Here is a 20,805-nt window from a genome sequence, read left to right on the forward strand (position 1 = left end):
GAAGATGAGGCTGTTCCAAGGCAGGCTAGGGAGGGCCTAGTCTGTTTATTGGGGCACACTTCATTTGCTTATAAGAGTGCTCCTGATTCATGACACCTTGGGCATCATAGCCCTCAGATATGTGGCACCCTGGATTTGGAATGGCACCCCCAAATCCACCAGAACTGCTGACTCCTTTGACTCCTCTAAAATTCAACTCCAAGGCCATCTGTTTAGGGTGTATCTTTGATAAATGGTTTTAAATGGAGATAAATTGGATGGTCCAATATTTGGACAACCTTGTGATCAGGGTGAATCCAAAGAGACACAGACAAAGAGATGGTTAGACATCTTTCACAGTGCCTAGTATTTTCAACATTTGCCCTTGTGACATCTTTTTGGATTTTATAGTGCAGATATATTTTATTAAATGATTTGAGCATAAGAAAGATAAATTCAGTTTGTATACATTCAAATGGAAAAGCTGATTCCAGTGATGCAACACACTTTAGGCCTGGAGTTTCCCAAGGGGATTGCCTCTTTATATTCAGATCCTCTTTAGCAGTTCTGCTTTTGAAAAGTCAAAGAATGAGTAAATGATGTCAAAGATGTTACAGGGGCAACTCACTCCCCAAATAAAAGCATGGCTCATTTGGGCTGTCCTCAGATGGGAAATCAAAAGAGTGGAGTAATGTGTTTACAGCAGAGTCCATCTTATTCAAAGCCCCCAAACAAAGGTGCCTAGAGTCTTCTTTTTTAGAATTTGTGTTAATCAGAAGATTAATGAGGCACACTGTGAGTGTCAAAGTGTTAAATGATACGCTTAGTTCACTGAACCTTTGGTTTCTCATCAAGCAGATTAGCTGTTAAGTGGCAGAGTTTGACATTCAGGATGGGGGTTGTGGGGGGAAACTGACGAACCATAAAAAGTAATTGCATTTTTTAGAGTTGTAACCGTACTGCTATATATCTACATCACAACCCAAGTCAAATATCTTATGTTGTTTGTAATATAAATTTACAATATGAACTAAATCTCACACTAACACATTTAAATTTTTGAAATTATGACAAAATACAAGTATATTAATGATATTTACAATGGATTAAGAAAGTATTCAGACTCCTTCACTTTCCATGCATTTTATTGTGTTGTAGATTTAGTTTTAAATGGATAAATTTGACATTTTTGCCCATCAATCCACAGTCAATATCCAAAAATGACAAAGTGAAAACATGTTTTCAGAAAGGTTTGCAAATTTATTAAAAGTCAAAAACTGAAATCTCTCGTTGCTAGAAGTATTCAGATCCTATGCAGATGTACTTCAAATTGTTGTCAGATGCATCCGTTTTGCTTAAATCCTCCTTGTGATGTGTCTAGAACTTGATTGGATTGCACCTGTGCCAAACTGAATTGATTGGACATCATTTGGAAAGACACACTCTGGAGGAGTGTAGAAGGTCAACAATTCACACTGCAGGTCAAGACAAAAACTAACTCATGAAGTGCAAAGAACTCTCTGTTTGATCTTCGCAATCAAAACTGTGGTAAGGCGTAGATCAGGGCAAGAGGATAAAACCATTTCTAAAGCTTTGAGTGTTCTTTGGAGCACAGTGGCCTTAATAATTGCATAATGGAAGAATTTTGGAATCACAGTGCATAACGCCGTGCGTAGAATTCGCACTATAACATGACGTAAGCACAAGAGCAGAAATGTACTTACGCACAAAAAAATCCAGATGCATAAATCTGTGCGTTCGCCAACTTCCATGTTCTTCTGCTACATAAATGCCAGTCAGGGTGGAAATTAACGCACGTGCACGTGCCTGCTGTCCTGCCCCAACTCCTCCCAGAATTACGCCTCTTTGAATATGCAAATCGATATAAATAGCCCTTAAGCTCAGTGTTCTGTGAAAAGGCAATGGCAAAAGTACGAGGAAAAATAGAAGAGTTTCAGCGAATACCAAGTGGAGGCAAAGAAAAACGTACTATTTGTTGGTTTAAACAGTGGTATAATCAACAAAAGGAAGTTGATCGAGTGACATAGCATGCCGGAGAAACTCAAAAGCTCAAGTTCACAAAGTCACACAGTGCCCGAAATAATAAAGAAGTTGTCAGATATCAAAGTCGCCGTGAAAAGACGAGTCGTAGCCCACCATCTGAGTGCCATATGAAAGCTTATTAGGATACAGAGAAATAAAAAAGGCCCACAGTGTGAAAAAAGCACGAAATGTCAACTTTAATCTCGAAATTTCCACTTTAATCATGTAGTTTATTTTGTCATTAAAGTAGAACATCATAAACTTCATCTTAAAATCGTTTAACTTACTAGTTTCTCAAATTCCATCATAACTAAAGTAGCACGTTAAATGCTTTGTTTTGTATTTGATCTTTTATGTGCTCAGTGTGCGTGAATCACTATGTGCTTCCGGGCTTTGTCTTCCTCCAACAGGACACAGAATCCATTACATCCGCAATATTACAGCTCTCTGAATAATTAAAATACTGAGAAGTATACGTGATATAATTTTCATGATGATAGGAGTTAAAGCATGTTATTAAACATGGGAACATGGTGGCGCAATGATTGTTCATGTCTTACTCAAGATGCTTGCTGCGCCATGCGCGACCTTCGATGAAATACTTTATTACAGAAGCACTGTCTTTTTCAAACATACTAACCCCCAATTCCTGTTCTTACTATTCTTCTTCCAAATACCCAATCACCACACAATCAGATCTGTAATAGATGTTAAGCCATCTGTAAGCTTAGAACGCTGATTCTTCAAAACTTTTAAGGAACATTGAAATATATTCTCAATGTTTAATTATTCTATCCATCTGTCCTTCCAGTGTCACGCCAGCCACAGCATGAATACAGCGCGAGGCAGGAACAAACTGTGAACAAAGCTCAAGCTCGCTAGCGCTGCGGCACCATGTAGTTAAAGTTAAAGTTTTATCTGTATAATATAATAAATATATTTTGCTGCATTTCATCATTAGAATGATATCGTCATCATACTGTATGTAAATACGCGCTTTATAAAGTGGCTCAGGTTGTGCAATATTATAACTGTATCATAAGTACAATTACCTCATTGTAAACTTGCAAGTACAAACAGTTCTACAAGGAGCACTTGATGGACTGATTGAGTGTGTATCTAGTTCTTGGGATGAAACTGTTTGTGAACTGCGAGGTCCGAACAGGAAAGGCTCTGAAGCGTTGGTCGGATGAGAGCAGTTCAAATAGCGAATGGCTGAGGCAGCGTGTGCTCGATGCTGTATATTGACAAGTCTCTTTACGATCAGCTGCTGTACAGCTGTGATTCACACTTAGATAGAGTGATATAAATACTCCAAGTGGTGCAGTGAGAGGAATATGGAAAAAGATGATCTAGATGTGGCAACCCCTAACGGGAGCAGCTGAAAGAAGAAGAAAAAGGTGCAGTGAGAGTAACAACGCTAAAGCAGATATTGTATTTAGAATAGTTTGACCATTCTGTGGACCATTATATTGTTACAGGTTAATTACAATCAGATACCTTAAACTAATAAACAATATGTGGTTAATTTCAGTGTATTTATAAAGCCGCGTCAGGAATGTGAATCTGAAAAAGAAAGGGAAACCACACAGGAACAGTAGCACTGCTTTGACGCTGGGTGCCGCCAGTCTGCAAAACCAAGCGGAGAACTTGTGTACGACAGGGTATGAGCTACCATGGAAATGTGCGTGGCTTTACGCCAAGTTTAGGTTTTATACATCGCAATTTGAACGTGGAAACGTTCTTACGCAACATTTCTGTGCATACGCACCGTTTATACATGAGGCCCCAGGACTATTCCTACAGTTAGATGTTAGTCAAACTGAGTAATCAGGTAAAGAGAGTCTTGGTCAGGGAAGTGACAAAGAGCCCAATAGCCATTCTAGCAGAGATTCACAAGTCATCAGAAGTCAGCTATCATACATATAAAAAAGAAACTTCTGTATATAAAACAATATACAAACTGACATAACCTTTCTAAGGCCAGATTTAAAACAAACTAATCTGTAATTGAAGTCACACAGAATGTTCCTCTGTTGTTTTAAGGATAGGACATGCAAAATAGAGTTGCTTAGGGCAGGATGGATTTAATTGTTGTATTCATTGATTATTAAGATATTTACTTGATATATGGATTTAAAAATTATTTGGAGGAAAAAATGCCTTTTATTTGAGATTTTTTTTAGAAACATTGTGTATCTGTAACATCCATAATGGTGGGCCAGGCCCCCTAAGCCATCCCAATAACTACATCTGTGATTCCCATCGTGTTACTTACAGGTATTTCATCATATCCCACTGTGACAAGCTGATGATTGCCACGAGAAGAAGAAGAAGAAGAAGAAGAATACATTACATTTATATCTCACTTTTCTTACTACTCACAGCACTTTACATAGTCAGTGGGGAGCCACTTCAACCACCATCAATGTGCAGCATCCACATGGATGATGTGATGGCAACCATTTTTGAACCAGTAAGCTTGCCGCACTTTAGCTGTTAGGTGTTGAAAGGGTGGGAGAGATAACCAATTAGAGACAGGGAATGATTGGTGGACAATTTAGCTTGGACATTGGAGGACATACTTCTCTTTATGAAATATGCCCATTATTGTGACCACAGAGAGTCAGGATCTTGGTTTTACATCTCACCCGAAGGATGGTACCATGCAGGCCAAAGGGGAAGTGCCAACTACTGGCCTCACCAACACCTCTTTCTTTTCCTAAGTACTGGTTGGGCCCAAACATGTGCATTAACTATTCTGAAGTGCAAGTGGTATGGCTGCTGGCAAAAGATTGCCTTGTCTCCACTGACCCAATGTATTACCCTAACTGAGTCACTTATCCTGCCAATTTTCCAGCAGCTGACATACAGTAGAGTATGACATCACTGTGATTTATAAGTCACATTAGACTAAGGTGTCAGACAAATAATGTCTCCTTTCTCAACCCACTTTTTTCTATAACTGGGTCAGGCATCATCAGGCAGGAACTGACCCTGAATAGCACACATTTTCACTGTAATAATTTTTAATTTCCAGTTACTTACTTTTGAAAGGATGAGAAAATTTGGGAAAAATCCACACTGATATGTAAACTCAGCATGAACAATAACTGGGCCAGTAACTAAGTACATGTCTCTGTAGTTTGGAGGCATCACTTTAACCACAGTGCCCTGTACCACCCTTTGTCTGCTGAATGTAAATGTCCTCCAAGGATCAAGGCCTAAAATTTGCACTTACAGAAAACATGAACAGAAAGTTGGGATGGACACTTGACTGCTAGCCGATGCAGCATGCCAGGCCTGGGAAGAATGTGGAAAACCCTATCATCCATTCAAAGCTTCTGCCATCCTCTTCATGAACGGGGGTCTTCTGATGCTTCTCTAATGCTCTTATGTGCTTTGGGACAGCATCTCCTGCTCCAAAGAATAAAGAGGTGGTCTGTGTCATTCATCTTGTCTAATTTGCCACCTGCTCCGAGAAATGCAGCCCAGGAGTAAATGTTCATCACATTTCTGAACGGGGTTATTGGTGGATGGTGATGCATGTTGGGTTCACCCCTGAATCTTCACACTGAGAATTCCTGCATTAAGAATCAGTGCAAAGCAAAGTCACAGATGATCCTTCATACAGTTATTTGGTAACATAAGAAAACTTGACAAATGTGAGGAGACCATTCAGGTCTATCAAGCTTGTTTGTTTAGCTGATAGCTAAGCTGTTCTACTATCTCATCCAGATCCTTCTTAAAGCTTGTCAAAGTTTCTTCATCTACACGTCTTGGTAGTTTGTTCCAGATTCCCACAACTCTTTGCGTAAAGAAATGCTTCTTGGCTTTAGCCCTAAATGCACATCCCCTTAATTTCTACTGATGTTCTTGAGTATGTGATTCACCATTAAGCTGAAAGAATTCTGCTGGATCTACTTTATCAATGCCTTTAAGAATTTTGAAGACCAGGATTAGGCCCCCATACTGTCCCCTCTGCTTTCTCAGGGTGTGTCAGAGTAGGACATGTCCTTAAGTCCTGGGATGCACTTGGTTGCTCTCCACTGCACAGCTTCAGGTGCTGCTATGTGTTTTTTGTAGTGTGGTGACTAGAACTGCCCACAGTTCTCCAGATGCGGACTCACTAGTGAATTGTACAGCATGAAAATAACATCACTTGATTTATATTCAACAGTTTTTAATATACAACCTAACATTTTATTCACCTTTTTCATTGCTTCTGCACATTGTAGTGTGGTGACTGAAACTGCAAATACTCAAGATCTGCTGTCATTAGTTTATTATATGGTCTAAGCATAACATCCCTTGGTTTATACGATACAATTTTACATTTCATTTACCTTTAGAAATGCTTCTGCACATTGCTTAGACTCTGAAAATGTTGTGTCAACATAAATCCCTAACTCCTTCTCAAAGGTCACCTCCTGTAGGTCAGTGTCTCCCATCATGTATTTCGAACTGACATTCCTTTTGTCCACTTGTTAAAACTTTGCACTTTTCTACATTAAACTGCATTTTCCAAGTGTTTGTCCAAGTCTACCTCAGTGTCTGCCATTTCAACCGATTTTAGTGTCATCTGCAAATTTCATAACTTTACTAACTACACCCGAATCACAGAAATTTGGGGGGCTATCATTTGGCCCTTAAAGTAGGAGGTCTGAACTTTTGGTAACACTTTATCTACTGCAAAAACATATCCGTTACTCAATTACTTTAACATAACTAAACCTTAACATTGGCTTCTTTTGGTCTTATGGTTACAAGACATCAGTAGATAGTTTGTTCATCTCTGTGCAGTACGGCATTTGATATTCTGGTATAATGATTTATGAATGTAAAAGATTCACAAGTCCTTCCACTTACTGTAAGTGTCCAATATCAAGAGACATTTGTCTCACTTAAGCCACTGATTTTTTAGTAGACCACATTGCACAGATGAATATCAGCCTTATTGAGGCTTTGTAAATGTCATGAAGACCAAAGGAAGCCTTTGTTAAGGAGTAGTTACGTAAGATTGAATGAATAATAAATGCATTTTTGCAGTCCCTAAAGTAAACTGTGGTGAGACAGAAAGTAAGTGAAAAAGAAATTTCAGTAATAGATTTTTTATTTGATATACTGTATGTATAGTTTATGATTTTACATAAAGAAATGTTTCAAGTACACATGTAACAGCTTTGAGTACAGAGTGTATGAGTCATGGCAGGACAAAAAAGTGACCCATGGTTCAAGCTTTCATTCCAGCTAGCATCACCATCACACCTCTTATGGACAAATGTACGCAGATAAAGTGCAATGGCATGCCCAATGACAGCATGTAAAGAGACCATAACAGAAAATAAATCGACTTTCGAAAATAAAAAGGCACAGTTTTACAAATGGTTCACAATAATGGAACAGAACAGTGACACCGTGCTTGTGTGCAAAGGCTGCTTAGTAACCGAGGGGCCATGCTTGGAGCCTCCCTAGCTACACAGAGCTGAAAAGCATCAGCAGATCACATTGCAGAAACAACTCCTACAAATAGAAGCAGGCTTGATTTCACATTGGCAGCTAACATCATGTTCCCCTGTGGGCCTCCTGCGCGCTCCTACGGGACGTCCCACTTGTTCAAAGCAACAGTCCGAGGCGTTTCTCCTCAGATGCTTTTTTGTCCATCTTGTTTGGGCCTGCTCCAGTGGGCATCTTTGGCTTGCCAGTGCCCCCTCTATTAGTGCACAAACTTGGATTGAACCCGTTCTTTATTGAGTTGGCTAAAGCTGCCAAGACATTCAGAACTTTTTTTGCAGAGTCTCTAACAAGCTTGATGCAAATCATATATGCAATAAACTTGAAGGATTTATGTACATATAGATAAACACAAGTCAGTTCATTTAGATGACACTCGTAAGCCTCGCTATTAGGTTTGAATTCACGTGCACTTTAGAAAAGAAAGGCCTGGACTCCCTGTTTGATTCCCAGTTGTTCTGCCCACTGACTCTCAGAACCTTCTTGATGTTCCTCACTTCTTCAGGTGACAGATTTGGCTTGATCTCCAGTAAAGCAGAAACATGGTGCTCTCTGTAAAGGGGAAGAGATGGTGAGAAAGAATTCCCAAAAAGCACAGCAATACACACTCAAATGGCTGGCAGCATAAATTATTCATTCATTTCTCAAGCAGTAGGAAACTACACTGTTCAATCCATCATATTTTTACAACTAACAAACTAGCAAATAGTAACTGGGAGAAGAGATGTAGTCAGTAACAAAAACTGTGGCCGAAAAATTACAGACAAGAATCAAAGGACCAAAGCATTTAGTTTGTTGTGGAATCCATCAGTTTGGATAAGAAAGTGGCCAATCCAAGCAACATTTAACCCCAATGAGTAACTGAACAAGGATTATGACCTTCAAAGATATCTACACAATATGGAGGTGATAACAGCACAACTATCCATCCATCCATTATCCAACCCGCTATATCCTAACTACAGGGTCACGGGGGTGTGCAGGAGCCAATCCCAGCCAACACAGGGCACAAGGCAGGAAACAAACCCCAGGCAGGGCGCCAGCCCACCGCAGGACACATACACATACCAAGCACACACTAGGGACAATTTAGAATCGCCAATGCACCTAACCTGCATGTCTTTGGACTGTGGGAGGAAACCAGAGCACCCAGAGGAAACCCATGCAGACATGGGGAGAACATGCAAACTCCACGCAGGGGGGACCCAGGAAGTGAACCCAGGTCTCCTTACTGTGAGGCAGCAGTGCTACCCACTGCACCACCGTGCCGCCCAACAGCACAACTAAAAATTAAGATTTACTTACAAAAACTAATGTCCCTATGTCCCAGTAAATCCCCAAAAGATGTGTAGAAAGACATCAATTAAACTAACAAGAGACAGAGTTATTATTAAAATGTCCAACACAACAGGATCACGTTATAAGGTGAAAACAGGAGGCGTAAGATGGAGGTGTAGCTGCATTTTCCAGTTAAATACTGTATGTTAAACTGATCCTGGCTAGAAATTATCAGCATGATAGAGGTTAAACCTCCACAAGGTTGCTATTGAAGCACATCTTTCTGAACTCTTGAGAATCACTGCACTCAGAGTGTCAAGTAATGGCCTGGTCTGAAAAGATCAGCTCCTCATGGTAAAGACAGAGCTCCCATGCATTTGGACAGGCTAGATTTGACCCACTGCTTCGTGATATGGTGCTCACCTGATATCTGGGTAGTCTCTGACCATTGTAGCGATTTCCAGTTGAATGCTGCTTGCTTCCTGCAGTCGGAGGACTTCAGCCACTTTTGGAAGAATGGGCTGCAACCAGTTTTCTGTTGACCCCTGTGGAACACAAGGCCTACAGTTTAGTTTCAAGACACAAACTGATGAGAGATTCTTCTGTTTTGTAAATTCTAATAAAGAAGTATGTCTGGAGCCTCTAATGACAGCAGTGGCCTCATGACAGGCATACGCTCTGAATGACACTCCATTGTAATGTGTTAATGCGTTACGGAGGTGACATCATCACCCCAGATAGCCATTTGTGCTTTCTGACCAAAGCTGGGAAAGCCCAGAAATCTCAAAGAGAGTACAAGTTTGTGGCCATGTTTAGAATGCATTGCCAGTGGGTACCCAGATAGCATTCTCCAGTCCACCTTTCCCCCTCTCACATTGTATGAGTCCTAATGAATCACCCCTTAATTTGATGTGTACATCATTGTGAACACATCACAAACCCATCCACCACTGCAAGCCAGAGGCCACTCACTTGTCAGTCAAATGTGAGTAAGACCATCATTGGCAGTCGGGCACAGATACTTACGTAGTCTGTGAAAAGCTGATGGATTTGTTCGGATTCTGCACATATCTGGTTCGCCACCTGCTCCTGAGTTTTTTGGTTCCTAAGTTTAATTTTCTTCTTCATGATTCTCCTGATATACTCAGCAATTACACTGAAATGCAGTCGATTAACCAGATCCTAAAACAGAGGGAAACAATGAGACATCTGGACACGTGATTGTGGAAACAGATTACTGAGTTCAGGTCCAATTTTAACAACATCATGTCAGGAAGAATTGTGATATAAGTGACTGCCTGCAACATCTGAAGTCTTAAGAGAGGGAAAACCAGACTAATTAATGAAATACTTTAACAAACCTGAGCTAAACTCAAACTACATGTTTAAACTGTGAATGGTGGCTGTGGTGCCTGAGCACAGAACCCCAGAATGCAAATGTTCATTTTGTGATTGGTCTGAAAAGTGGGATGGGAACTCTGTTTTTTTTTTTTTTTACGTACAATGCATCCTGGGTGCTTATCGCGGTGAAGAAATAAGAAAATGGAAGAGTAAGCATCTTGGAGGTCTGAGAGAAATAAAAGTTTATTTTTGTTACCTAAAAGTTCTGCTGCGCATGTTTTTGGCATAAAAGCCCTTGAGAACCACCACCTCCTTTGTGAGTAAGAAAAAGATAGAACAGTGGCTATTAGGGAAAATTTTCTGTATGAATTTGTAAAGTGCTTTTAATTGTGCCTGCCTGTTTAACTGAGACCTTCTGTACCACTTATACCCAATACATTATCAAGTGTACAATGAGATAATGACAATTAATACTTCCTATTCTGTTCTCTCTCAGTGTGTTCACATGCACTAAAATAACCTGGTTATTCACAGAAACCTGGTGTCTATCATGCCATGTAACCCATTACAGTATTCTGGTTAGAGAAACTGAGTTATTGTCTCGGAGAAACTGGGTTAACATTTAAAAACTTTTCTGCAGGTTATTTGGCCATGTAAACCCTTAACCAGGATTACACTGAAGGGTTTTGTAGTCTGTGCACATCTGCTGCACTCTGTTTGCCTGCACATGTCTTAGCTTTGCACACACTTTTAGCAGCCACAGGTAGAAGTGTCCACAAAATAAATTTCTTGAGTCAAATCCTCAAGCAATCGCATTATTCCTTCTTCTGGTTGAAAAAATATGTCTCAATATTTTAGAAACCGCTAAATTTATGTTGATGAGATGAATGTACAGTGCAGCACAATGTCAGGAGCAGAGTTGGGGGGGGGGGGGGGTAATACAATTAAAATTACGTGACTTACATAGTCTGATTACTTTTTATATTAATGTGTAACGCAACACAATACTAGTGAAGTAAAAACACCTGTGTTATTATTATCTTAGCATCACTGGGTGTAAGGCAAGAAGAACACATATCAGTATGGCGCTCCTTTGGAGGGCTCAGACACACAGTAAAGCAGAAAAGAGTGTGTTGTGTGCAAACTGGTAACAAAAACATATTAATAAAGTGCCAGTTTAGTTTTCATCCAGCTCTTTGCTACAGATACCTTGATATAGTGCGATTGAATGACACAGTGGCTAGTGTTCACACCATGAACCATCAATGGCTCATGTCGAGGATGTAGATTGGAGATTGATGTAATTTACTTCATGACACATGAAAGATTATCACAGGCTTCATACTTATTTACAGATTCACAGCAGCTGATGATAACCTTTCATTTTTATTTTTATTTTTTTGTGCAATTTAAAGACATTGTAGTGTTTTGCCAAAGAAGAACTCCAAAAGCTTACTTACACATATAAACTGAGGTTTTTAAGATCCCAGGTTTCTGTCTTAACTTGCTCGCCTTATCCTGGTTTTGTGTGTGCATGTAAATGAACTCAATAGGAATTTATATATGAGAAGTTCCTCTTAGATATACATGTTCACCAAAGACTTCTATTTCATTTTGGAACCTTTAGATGATATTAAGAAATAGGAGCGGTAAAGGTTATACCATTTATGTGCATGCTGATTGGTGCAAACTAATGTGTTCCTTGACTGTGTTATGAAAATAAATCTAACTTACTTAAGATACTCAGTCATTTGCTTATATTCCTCAGTCTTGTCATGATGAAGTAAGCTGCTCACATGGCAGGCTTCCTCATGCTTGTTGTCATAAAGGACATCCATCTTTGGATTCATTACTAATGGGGATCTTGACTATTCTTTATTACAGAATATTTCCCTACATGTGGCCCTAAGCTGGACATGTTAACACTGAACTCCTCACAGTTTTATAAGCTCAACAGTGGTCAGTGAGAGCTTGCATTGGGGGTCTGCTCTAAGACCTCCTAATCTTTGTAACATGTTTCATAAAAAGAGACCTTTGTTGAGGTGTTGTACTTGACGCTGTACTGCTGTTGCAATACTTTGAGAGTGGAAAACATGAGACCACCCAATACTATCCAAGAAGGTAAATGTCACTCTGCGGTAGTGTGCCTTCCACTCTTTGGCACCAGTAGCAGCATTTTGTGTGTTCTATATATTGAGTGAACGCGCACTGGTGTTGCTGGGATTTGTGGGGAGGAGGTTACTTTTGGAAAGCAACTTCTGACTGGAGGTGGAGGCAACATGATGTACGTGAAATCCACCCTGCGGTTAGATATGCAGCGCTTTCCACATCAAGTTTGTGGCTGACATCATTTTGTAGATTTCTTTAGCAACACAAGCTCTTATGCAATCTTACAAAAAAAAAATGGAAAAAACCTTCATCTGTGGTTTAATTTTTAAGCAAGGTTATTAACAAAAAATTATCTGCTGTGAAGAACGTAATTTGAAAAAAAATACCCTGTAAGATTTTACAGGAAGATAAGTTTGGAGGACCATCATTCTGAAACTTCTCCAATGCTTGCTTAGTCCCCTGCACTGTGAGAAAATCCCCACCCCCCCATTCCCAGCCTGCACCTTGGCCATGAAGGTGCTTTTTTAATGCTGCTATTTCCCCTTTCACATGGCCAGCTCAGCCTGGAGTTGAACATACATTTTGCAAAATGTAAGGTGGGCTAGTATCTTCAAAGTTGAAATATATATTTTTACATTTATACTCTGTTGCTGATGCACGTTTAGGTTTGCTGCCATCTAGTGTCCTGGAGGAGACAAAGCCCTGTGTAAGGTGTCTCCCCCTGTCCTTTCACCTGGAGGGCATTCCAGCCGGGCTAAGGACACTAGCCACCCCTCACACAAGCAAAACTACAATGGACTGCCAGCAAGAACCTGACAACAATGAAATAAAACTGGAGCTGCAGTGAGGATAAGCCCACCTTTAAAACATTTGGAGCTGACCTGTGTAATTTGCCGAGGTGGCAGTGGTCAGTTCACTGCCCCGTCCCTCTTAGGGTGTCATGTATTGCATTGGCTGTTTGTTATTTTTGACTGTGGGTTTAGTTTTAGACAATGGTTCTCAACCTTCTTGTTTTTAGGACCCAATTTTATCTATTTTTGTTCAGTGATGACCCTTTATTAGCAGTAATTGTAATGTAAACCACCCAACATTTTCTCCTGAATGGCACACATAAATAACAGTAAATATATATTCAACATTTAAATACAGTGCATAATAGTCTAAATATGTATGGCATTCATCCAAGAATAACTCAACACTGACTCAAATTTAGTGTCCATTTCTCTTTTGAATACGTAACTTGAGCTCATCTGACATGTGTATTGTGAATAAGATGAAAACATGAAGAATATTTGGTGAAACTCAAACAAAACTTGCCCTGCTAAATGTATATATGGATGGTGAGTTCATTTGTGTCATAAGGATAACTTTAGTAATGGGAGCAAATATGATAACAGAATTTGTGGCCAAGTAAATAAAACTGACGGACTTATTTAGTCCTGTAATAAAAGTAAGATCAGAAACTGACAACATGTTTTTTTGTAAGAAACAGGCAAATGTATTGAAAACACAAACAATATGTGAAAAATTCAAGCAACTGCAGATGGTGCAGAATGTATGTAACCAGCTGAGACAGGCACACATCACTCCTCTCTTCAGGTCACTACATTGGCTCCCTGCAGCCGCACGCATTAAGTTCAAATCCCTGATACTGGCCTACAGAGTAGTCAATGGGTCAGCACCTGAGTAGATGGAGACACTGGTGAGGTGCTATACTCTTCTCCCCCACTCAGGTCTACCAGTGAACAGCGTCTGGTGAGGCGACCTCTACATGGCATCAAGTCTCAATCCAAGACTCTTTTCCTGTGTAGTTCTCAGTTGGTGGAACAAGCTGCCCACCTCCATCTGAACTGCTGACTCCCTCAATGTATTTAAGAAGCGATTGAAAACGCATCTGTTCTGTGAATATCTAATTGATTGAAAAAAAACTTTTCAATGATCTCTCATGCTGTTAGTTGATTTTTTTGTTACATTAAGTTTAATTACTTAATCGATATGTTTGGAAATGTATCAGTAATTACATCTTTTCACTTGTAGCAATCACCTTTTGTTACCTGTCCTATCACACTTGCTGAATAAACAGGCCCTAACCTAATGTTACTCGATTATCTTTACCTTTGTTGTAAGTCGCTTTGGATAAAAGCGTCTGCCAAGTAAATAAATATAAATGTAAATGTAAACATAAATACATTAAGCAAGAATTGAAAAGTGAACAGCCTTAGAAAAAGCACAATGCTAGACAGGCCTGGTTCTAGAGGCGAAGCCGCCATCGTGCCATTTAATTTCAGCCACCCCCTCACCCTATAATACCTTCACTCGTTTTCTAAACCAGTGTATTTAAAATTTAAAAATTTCGCAATTTCCTTAATGTCAAAAAAAATTAAAGAAAATTTCTTCGTAGGTAGAAGAAAACTTGAATTACGCATTTAACGAATCGGCGGCAAGTTTAATTAATTCATCAGTAAATTTCCGATTAACACTACAAAAACTTGTGATTGATGTTCTGCGTACTTGAGTTGCCACAATTCATGTGTTGTGACTTGCCCGTTTTTCTTGGAAGCAAGTTACCGACATTTGACGGGAAAAGACGAGCCTCGCGCCGAGCCTGTATTTTGTTGAGGGCGGCCACTATGTTCGCCCTTCTTCGTACATGCACCCTTTGCATGACCGGCAGATCTGGACCTGATGCTAGAGCACAGCCTGAGGGATTCCCTCCCTTTTTATTTTGTCCTCTCCTTCCATCATTAGACTCTTGCATATTTAATGTTGCTAAGCAAAAGAGTCTCATGTGCTGAGACAGGCAGCTTATGATGTAGAAAATTCTTAGACATCACTGGTCAGATAAAGGACAATGATGGGGAGCAGCCTCTCCCTTGGGTGTCTGGTAACCTCATCAATAATTGTTTAGGGTGTATGACAGTTAAAAGCTTCTTACCAGAAAGCAAGTGGTTTCCATTTTCTTAAATTCTTTCATCTGCTTGTCTGCATTTTTGAGCAAGTTCACAAGACTGCTGTCATCCATCCATTTTGGGGTTACAAGGCCTTTGTAATTTGGCTAAAGAAAGAAAAGGAAGAGTTTGAAATATTTGTTTTAATTGTATTTCCTTTCAGACTTCCTTTATGTTGTATCTGTTTGGTCAGATACAAAGTGTAAGCAAACTCTCAGAAATGTACTCTACAGGGCAGCTCAGTCCATCTTGATGGTTTTATTCTACTACATCTCTTGGGGAAAAAAGCACAGAGGGTTTCTGCTGCTACAAGAACTGTGAAAATCAGTAATAATGTGCCATATTTTATTCTCCTAGAACATTCAAAAGACAACCCTTGACATTACTTGTCTCAGAAGAACCACTTGTGACTATCACAAGACTTAATCAGGCAGTCATGTGATCTGAATCACTAGGTCACCAGCACCGCTTTGATGCAAAAGGGAACCTTGGCTGATACTGCGTTGGGCATAGCAACTGGGAAAGTGTGAGGAGTTTGGGGAAGCTAATGTAGCCTAAGAGAAGGACACAGGACTGGAAAGCATTATGTAGTCCTAACTGCCACACTTTGTGACCCTGAGTGTGTCACTAAACATGCCACTGTTCCAGTAGTATACATATGGCATCATGTGCTGAAATAGTAGAATAAGTAGTAGAGTAGTACAAATATGGCATCAACTGTTGTCGTGATTTATTAGTTACTTTAGATGAAAACATCAGTTTAATAATCAATATGCACAATACAATTGAAGATGTGATGATACCTTTAAGGCCTCATAGAAAATCTTCAGCAAATACTCGCAACCAATGTTTTCCAGCCTGCTCAGGACTTCCAAACATTTTTTTTTGCTGTCCTCTTCAAAAAATTGCTGTTGATTAATGTAATTCCTGAAAGACAGAAATGGAGGGAACCAGAGCTGTGAAAATGTCATGTCCTATATATCTTCTGGTTGCAGACCAGTGAACCACACCTTTGGCACCTGAACCACACCTTTGGCACCTTCTGTGAGCCGAGATGTACAAAGAAACAGAAGCTCTTGTTTTCCAATAAAATGAAGAAGAAGTATATTCTTCATAGTGTAGTGTCTCTGGATCTGGACCTGAGAGGGACATGCTCCCTTGGTGGCTGAGGACCTGTCAGGAGATACCTGGAGAAGCCAGCAACATAAGCAGCTCCGGAGAGTATGGATGGGGTGTGAGGTGGGAGGTCACTTGGAATTCGTGTCCACACTAGTAAAGTATATAGGCATAAGGACCCTGGCTTTTGGTCGACTCACTGAGATGGGAAATTGTCTGGCAGATGAGTTGCCCCTGAGTCAAATTATGTGGAGAGTGGCGGAGAAGGACGGCGTGTATGAGTGGGCAAAAGGGCTGAATCAGCTGGGAGCTGAGCGGCTTGGTGGAGTGGCTGCTGAAGAAGCCAAAGGTACTTTTTAGGGCCACTCACCACCAGCTTTCCATAAGGTGCTGATTCCATTCCAACATCTCTTACAACCCAGGGTTGTTACAATATTTTGTCAGAGCATGGTGGCTACTGAAGAGCAGTAGACATTTCAATTCAGCCATGCATTCCCCATTTAAGGATTTTCTGCTCTTCAGTATACTCTGTTTATGGAAGCAGGCTGGAAATGAACTCTGCCTTGCTCCATCTCATGAATGCCTTATGGCTCTTGGCATTTTCTCAAACTGAACCGATGTCCAATGCATTTTTCATGAAGTCAAAAAGCTGTTGGCTCACCTGAAAGACTGGTAGCAGGGCATATTAGCCAGAACAACAGCAGTCCGGTTTTCTCGCTTTTCCTTTCTGTTTATGAACACCATCATGAAAGTTTGGTACCTGCAAATTACAAAGTAATACAAATAAGAGTTCTAAGCATATAGCCTACACAGTGGTAGACTAGATTTCTATTAGATTTGAAGGGCCTTCAGAAGATGTCAGCAATTCAGATGCTGACATTTTGCTTCTGTGCCCATCATATAGTGTGCTACAATAATAAATAGTGGGGTGTGACAGACTGTATGGGGCTGACCTGGGGCCTCATTTATAAATCTTTGCATGGATTTGAGTGTAAAAATATGCATGCGCCAAAAAAAAAAAAAAAAAAACAGGAACATGCGTATGGTGAAAAAAAAAACCTTAAGATTTATAAAACCTGCTTTATGCACATTTTTATGCAGTTTGCCTCTTTAAATCATAATCACCTCATAAAATTGTGTATAAGGGCCACCCTGAAACACTCATACATGGTGCATGTTAATCAACCTCATACATATGCAATCATGTTGCTGCAGAATGTCATTGGCTAGTAGAGCAGCCTCTCCCACCTAATTCCTTGAAACTCCACCCCCTGCATTCAACAGTATCTGGCTGCATTCCACAAGTGAGAGTGCAAGGTCATATGTAGCATTATAGCACCTCTCTGCTGTGTTCTGGTGAGTCTAGGAAAGGCATCGGCACTAGCGTTTGAGTGGGTACTCACTGTTACCTGGCACATATAATGATATCATTGCTGTTACAATGAATCGTACAGGCCATATGAAACACTGAAGGTTCAGCCAGTTACCTAACTAACAGGCCAGCTTCCATGTCCAGCACCATCATGTCTGCTAAAGCTACTCTGCCTTGAAATAGGCTGACCAGGCTAGGAGGCACAACGTTTATCAGCCACATCTTGGTATCACAGATGACTTGTGCATTTTTGGAATGACACACTTTTGAGGTATAATATGTTTGTCACGTCAATGCACATTATAATAGAGGCTTGGTGATATGAATTATTATGTGTGTGAGTTGTCACTTAGCTGGTTTAATGCATCTTCCTACTTGATCAAGGGAGACGTCATTTCCCAATTTCTCCAAAATGTTGCATACATATGAGTCAGAGTTGCAGTACATACAAACGTTTCCCCATTAAGTTTTCTTTTATAACTTGGAACCTCATATAGTGATCCACGTTGGAACTGAGGTCACTGGAACTGTAAGGCAGAAGTGTTGACCAGTGGACCTCTAGGCTGAATCTATTATTCTTCTCATTGTGTTTCTGTTTCTTATTTTTCCAATTCAGGGAACTGAAACCTAACCTGGCAGCCAGAAAGGCAAGCCAAGGGCACTAGCTGTTGGAGAAAGTATGTTGGCTCATCAGGGAGTTTCCATGATCCCCTCCATATGGAAGAAATTAAGGGATATCAGCTGACCTAAAATCTTGATATGAGACCACTGAGGGACCCTGGACTGCCCCATAATAAACTCAACAGCTTGTAATTGAATGAGATGGCCTCGACTGGAAACACACCTCTGGGAATGGACTCTCTATGCCAGGGGAGCTCCTTGATTTGACCTACCTGACTAAGAACACTTCCAGTTCCTCCAGAATTATAGGCATCACCTTTTTCAAAATGTCTTCAGAGATTTGCCTGGCTGTCTGTGCAGCCGTATCCATACACTGTTAACAATTTTAAGAAAAAGAAAAAGTCAGGAGTTGGTGATGCTGTTAAGCACTTCAGTAGGTAAGCTTTAGGATAAGAAGAATCAGTCACAGGCAAAACATTGATACTTGGTGAAACCACAGTCACTCTTCTGCTTTAGCAGTCTTTATTTGAAGGGAACATTTTAATCCTGCATGTCAACGTAGATCTCCAAAAGTGTACAAAAGAAATCCAGCTATGCAAACAGATACACAGTCCATCTCCATCCAGGTCTCCTATTAGTTTTTCTACTAATGTGAAATCATGGTGATCAGCTCTGAGGAGGGAGCAACATTCAGTTATCCATTCACCCAAACTGCTTAACAGAACTGCTCTTTGCACATCTTAAAAGAATGAGTCACTTTAGAAATAATGCGCTCTTACAATCTACTCATTGAGCAAGGCACACTTGGGAAACTGCAGTTTGTAACATTCTTTGCCTGGAGTTTCCAGGAAATCCTTTTTTAGGATGTCCATTTTCATGAAATATGTGGGATAATAAGCCACTCCAAAATAGAAGAGGCAATATGTTGAGCCTTGTGAGTATGCGTCTATGTGAGCCCACCTCTCATCAGGGTATTTGCCAATACTCACTCCTTACTAATTTGACAAGATGATGCTTTGATGATTATTCTCTCTCATTGAGACCTCTGCTGATCCTGCTATAACACAGATTCCTAATGAATTCTCTCAGCTGTGTATGCAAAATGGATAAAACCAATTATGGTGGACCAAACCAGGGAGCTGTGTTTAGGGGGCATCCCCGCATAGCCCAAGCTGTGTGTGAATGACTGTGGTGTAGTGGGTCCACAGCTATGAAAGATTGGCTGCTTTTAAATAATCCATTCTCCCTGTCAGTCTCCATGGGCAAGATTGTGCATCCGTGGGGAATTGATGGAGTAATTGGGGTGAGTCGCACCTGCATGTGATGGTACAATCGCTCTCAATTGTTTAATTGGCTTCCTGCGGTACATGATTAAGGCGCAGTGCCCATGGAGCAGTATAAGAACATGCCAGCACAAAGAGGAGGGGGAACCGAAAGGAAAAAGGAAATGGAAGGAAAGGGAGCGGGAGCGGGAGCGGAGCATAGGGGGCGAAAGAAAGAGGACCAGCCAGCCAGCCACTGGAAAATAGAGGTCAGCGCAGTCAGGGGTCCTGGAAGGAGCAAAGAATCTGCGTTCAAGGGACGGATAGTCCCCACTGAATGGAGGAGTGGGTACAATCAGGAAGGAGTTCGCCCTAGGGATCTGAGGGATGACTATGAGTGTGGGAAAGAAGACGGGAGGACAACTGATCCAGAGCGGTCTAGCAGACGCCGACGGAGGCAGCCAAAATGGGGGTTGATAGTGTGAGGACCGTGTTGGCTGAAATCTCACCCGCTGAGCATGCCTTGGGTGAGCTGGAGAGACTGGGAAGAAGTTGTGCTTGGCTGGTATGATCCTAATCTGTGGCAAGATTTTAGTCTTGTTTTAGCCTCATTTTAAACGCCTAGAGTTTACCTTTTTATGGATTATTTATTTGACCTCTTTGAAGAACTGCACTTTTATTTGGACACTGTTTTGATTGTTTTTGTAATAAATGCACTTCTCCACTTTTGCACCTTTCCCCTTGCTTCATTGGTGTCCCCATTGACCAGCTCATCTGGTTCCATTACCGATGGTGTCGGTATCAAGGGCTCCCAAAAGGGAAGTGGGAGCAGAACCCGCATTGTCACAATGACTCACTTTGTCATTAATTGGGAGTGGCAGTAACACCACTACACTATGACTTTACGTTTATGGTCTGCTTCCCTGTGTTTACACTGGGATAAGAAAAGATAAAATGACTTCAAAGGGACGAATGAGACACACATTAATTTTTCATTTTGGAGACCTTAATACTTAAGTTTCAGTAAATTCAATACATTAAAAGATGAATATTGCATTACATCATGCAAAATCTCTCAACCTTTGTATCCTCTTTCTTGAGTGTAGACTGCTGATTCGCATTATTAATTTAGTCGTGATTTTCATGTTTTCTAATTAATTCCAGTTGGCAAGACAGCATTCTATCAGTCTCCAGTGTCCCTTCGCTCAATGCGCCCAAAGTC

General features: G+C 40.6%; 1 protein-coding gene across 2 annotated transcripts in view; it reads right to left on the reverse strand.

Moving 5' to 3' along the window:
• Nucleotides 1-7,117: 7,117 nt before the first annotated feature.
• Nucleotides 7,118-20,805, reverse strand: part of LOC114666350 (tumor necrosis factor alpha-induced protein 2-like) — a 43,027-nt gene continuing 29,339 nt past the window's right edge. For both annotated transcript variants that reach the window (XM_028821173.2, XM_051919704.1), the window contains 7 exons: nt 18,594-18,694; nt 16,990-17,088; nt 16,016-16,139; nt 15,200-15,319; nt 9,841-9,996; nt 9,238-9,359; nt 7,118-8,088 (listed from right to left, as the gene is read on the reverse strand). In XM_028821173.2, the coding sequence (XP_028677006.1) occupies nt 7,902-8,088; nt 9,238-9,359; nt 9,841-9,996; nt 15,200-15,319; nt 16,016-16,139; nt 16,990-17,088; nt 18,594-18,694 (909 nt within the window). In that variant the 3' untranslated portion in view covers nt 7,118-7,901. The remainder of the gene's footprint in view (nt 8,089-9,237; nt 9,360-9,840; nt 9,997-15,199; nt 15,320-16,015; nt 16,140-16,989; nt 17,089-18,593; nt 18,695-20,805) is intronic.

This window comes from Erpetoichthys calabaricus, chromosome 16 (assembly GCF_900747795.2).
Source record: "Erpetoichthys calabaricus chromosome 16, fErpCal1.3, whole genome shotgun sequence".
NCBI lineage: Eukaryota > Metazoa > Chordata > Cladistia > Polypteriformes > Polypteridae > Erpetoichthys > Erpetoichthys calabaricus.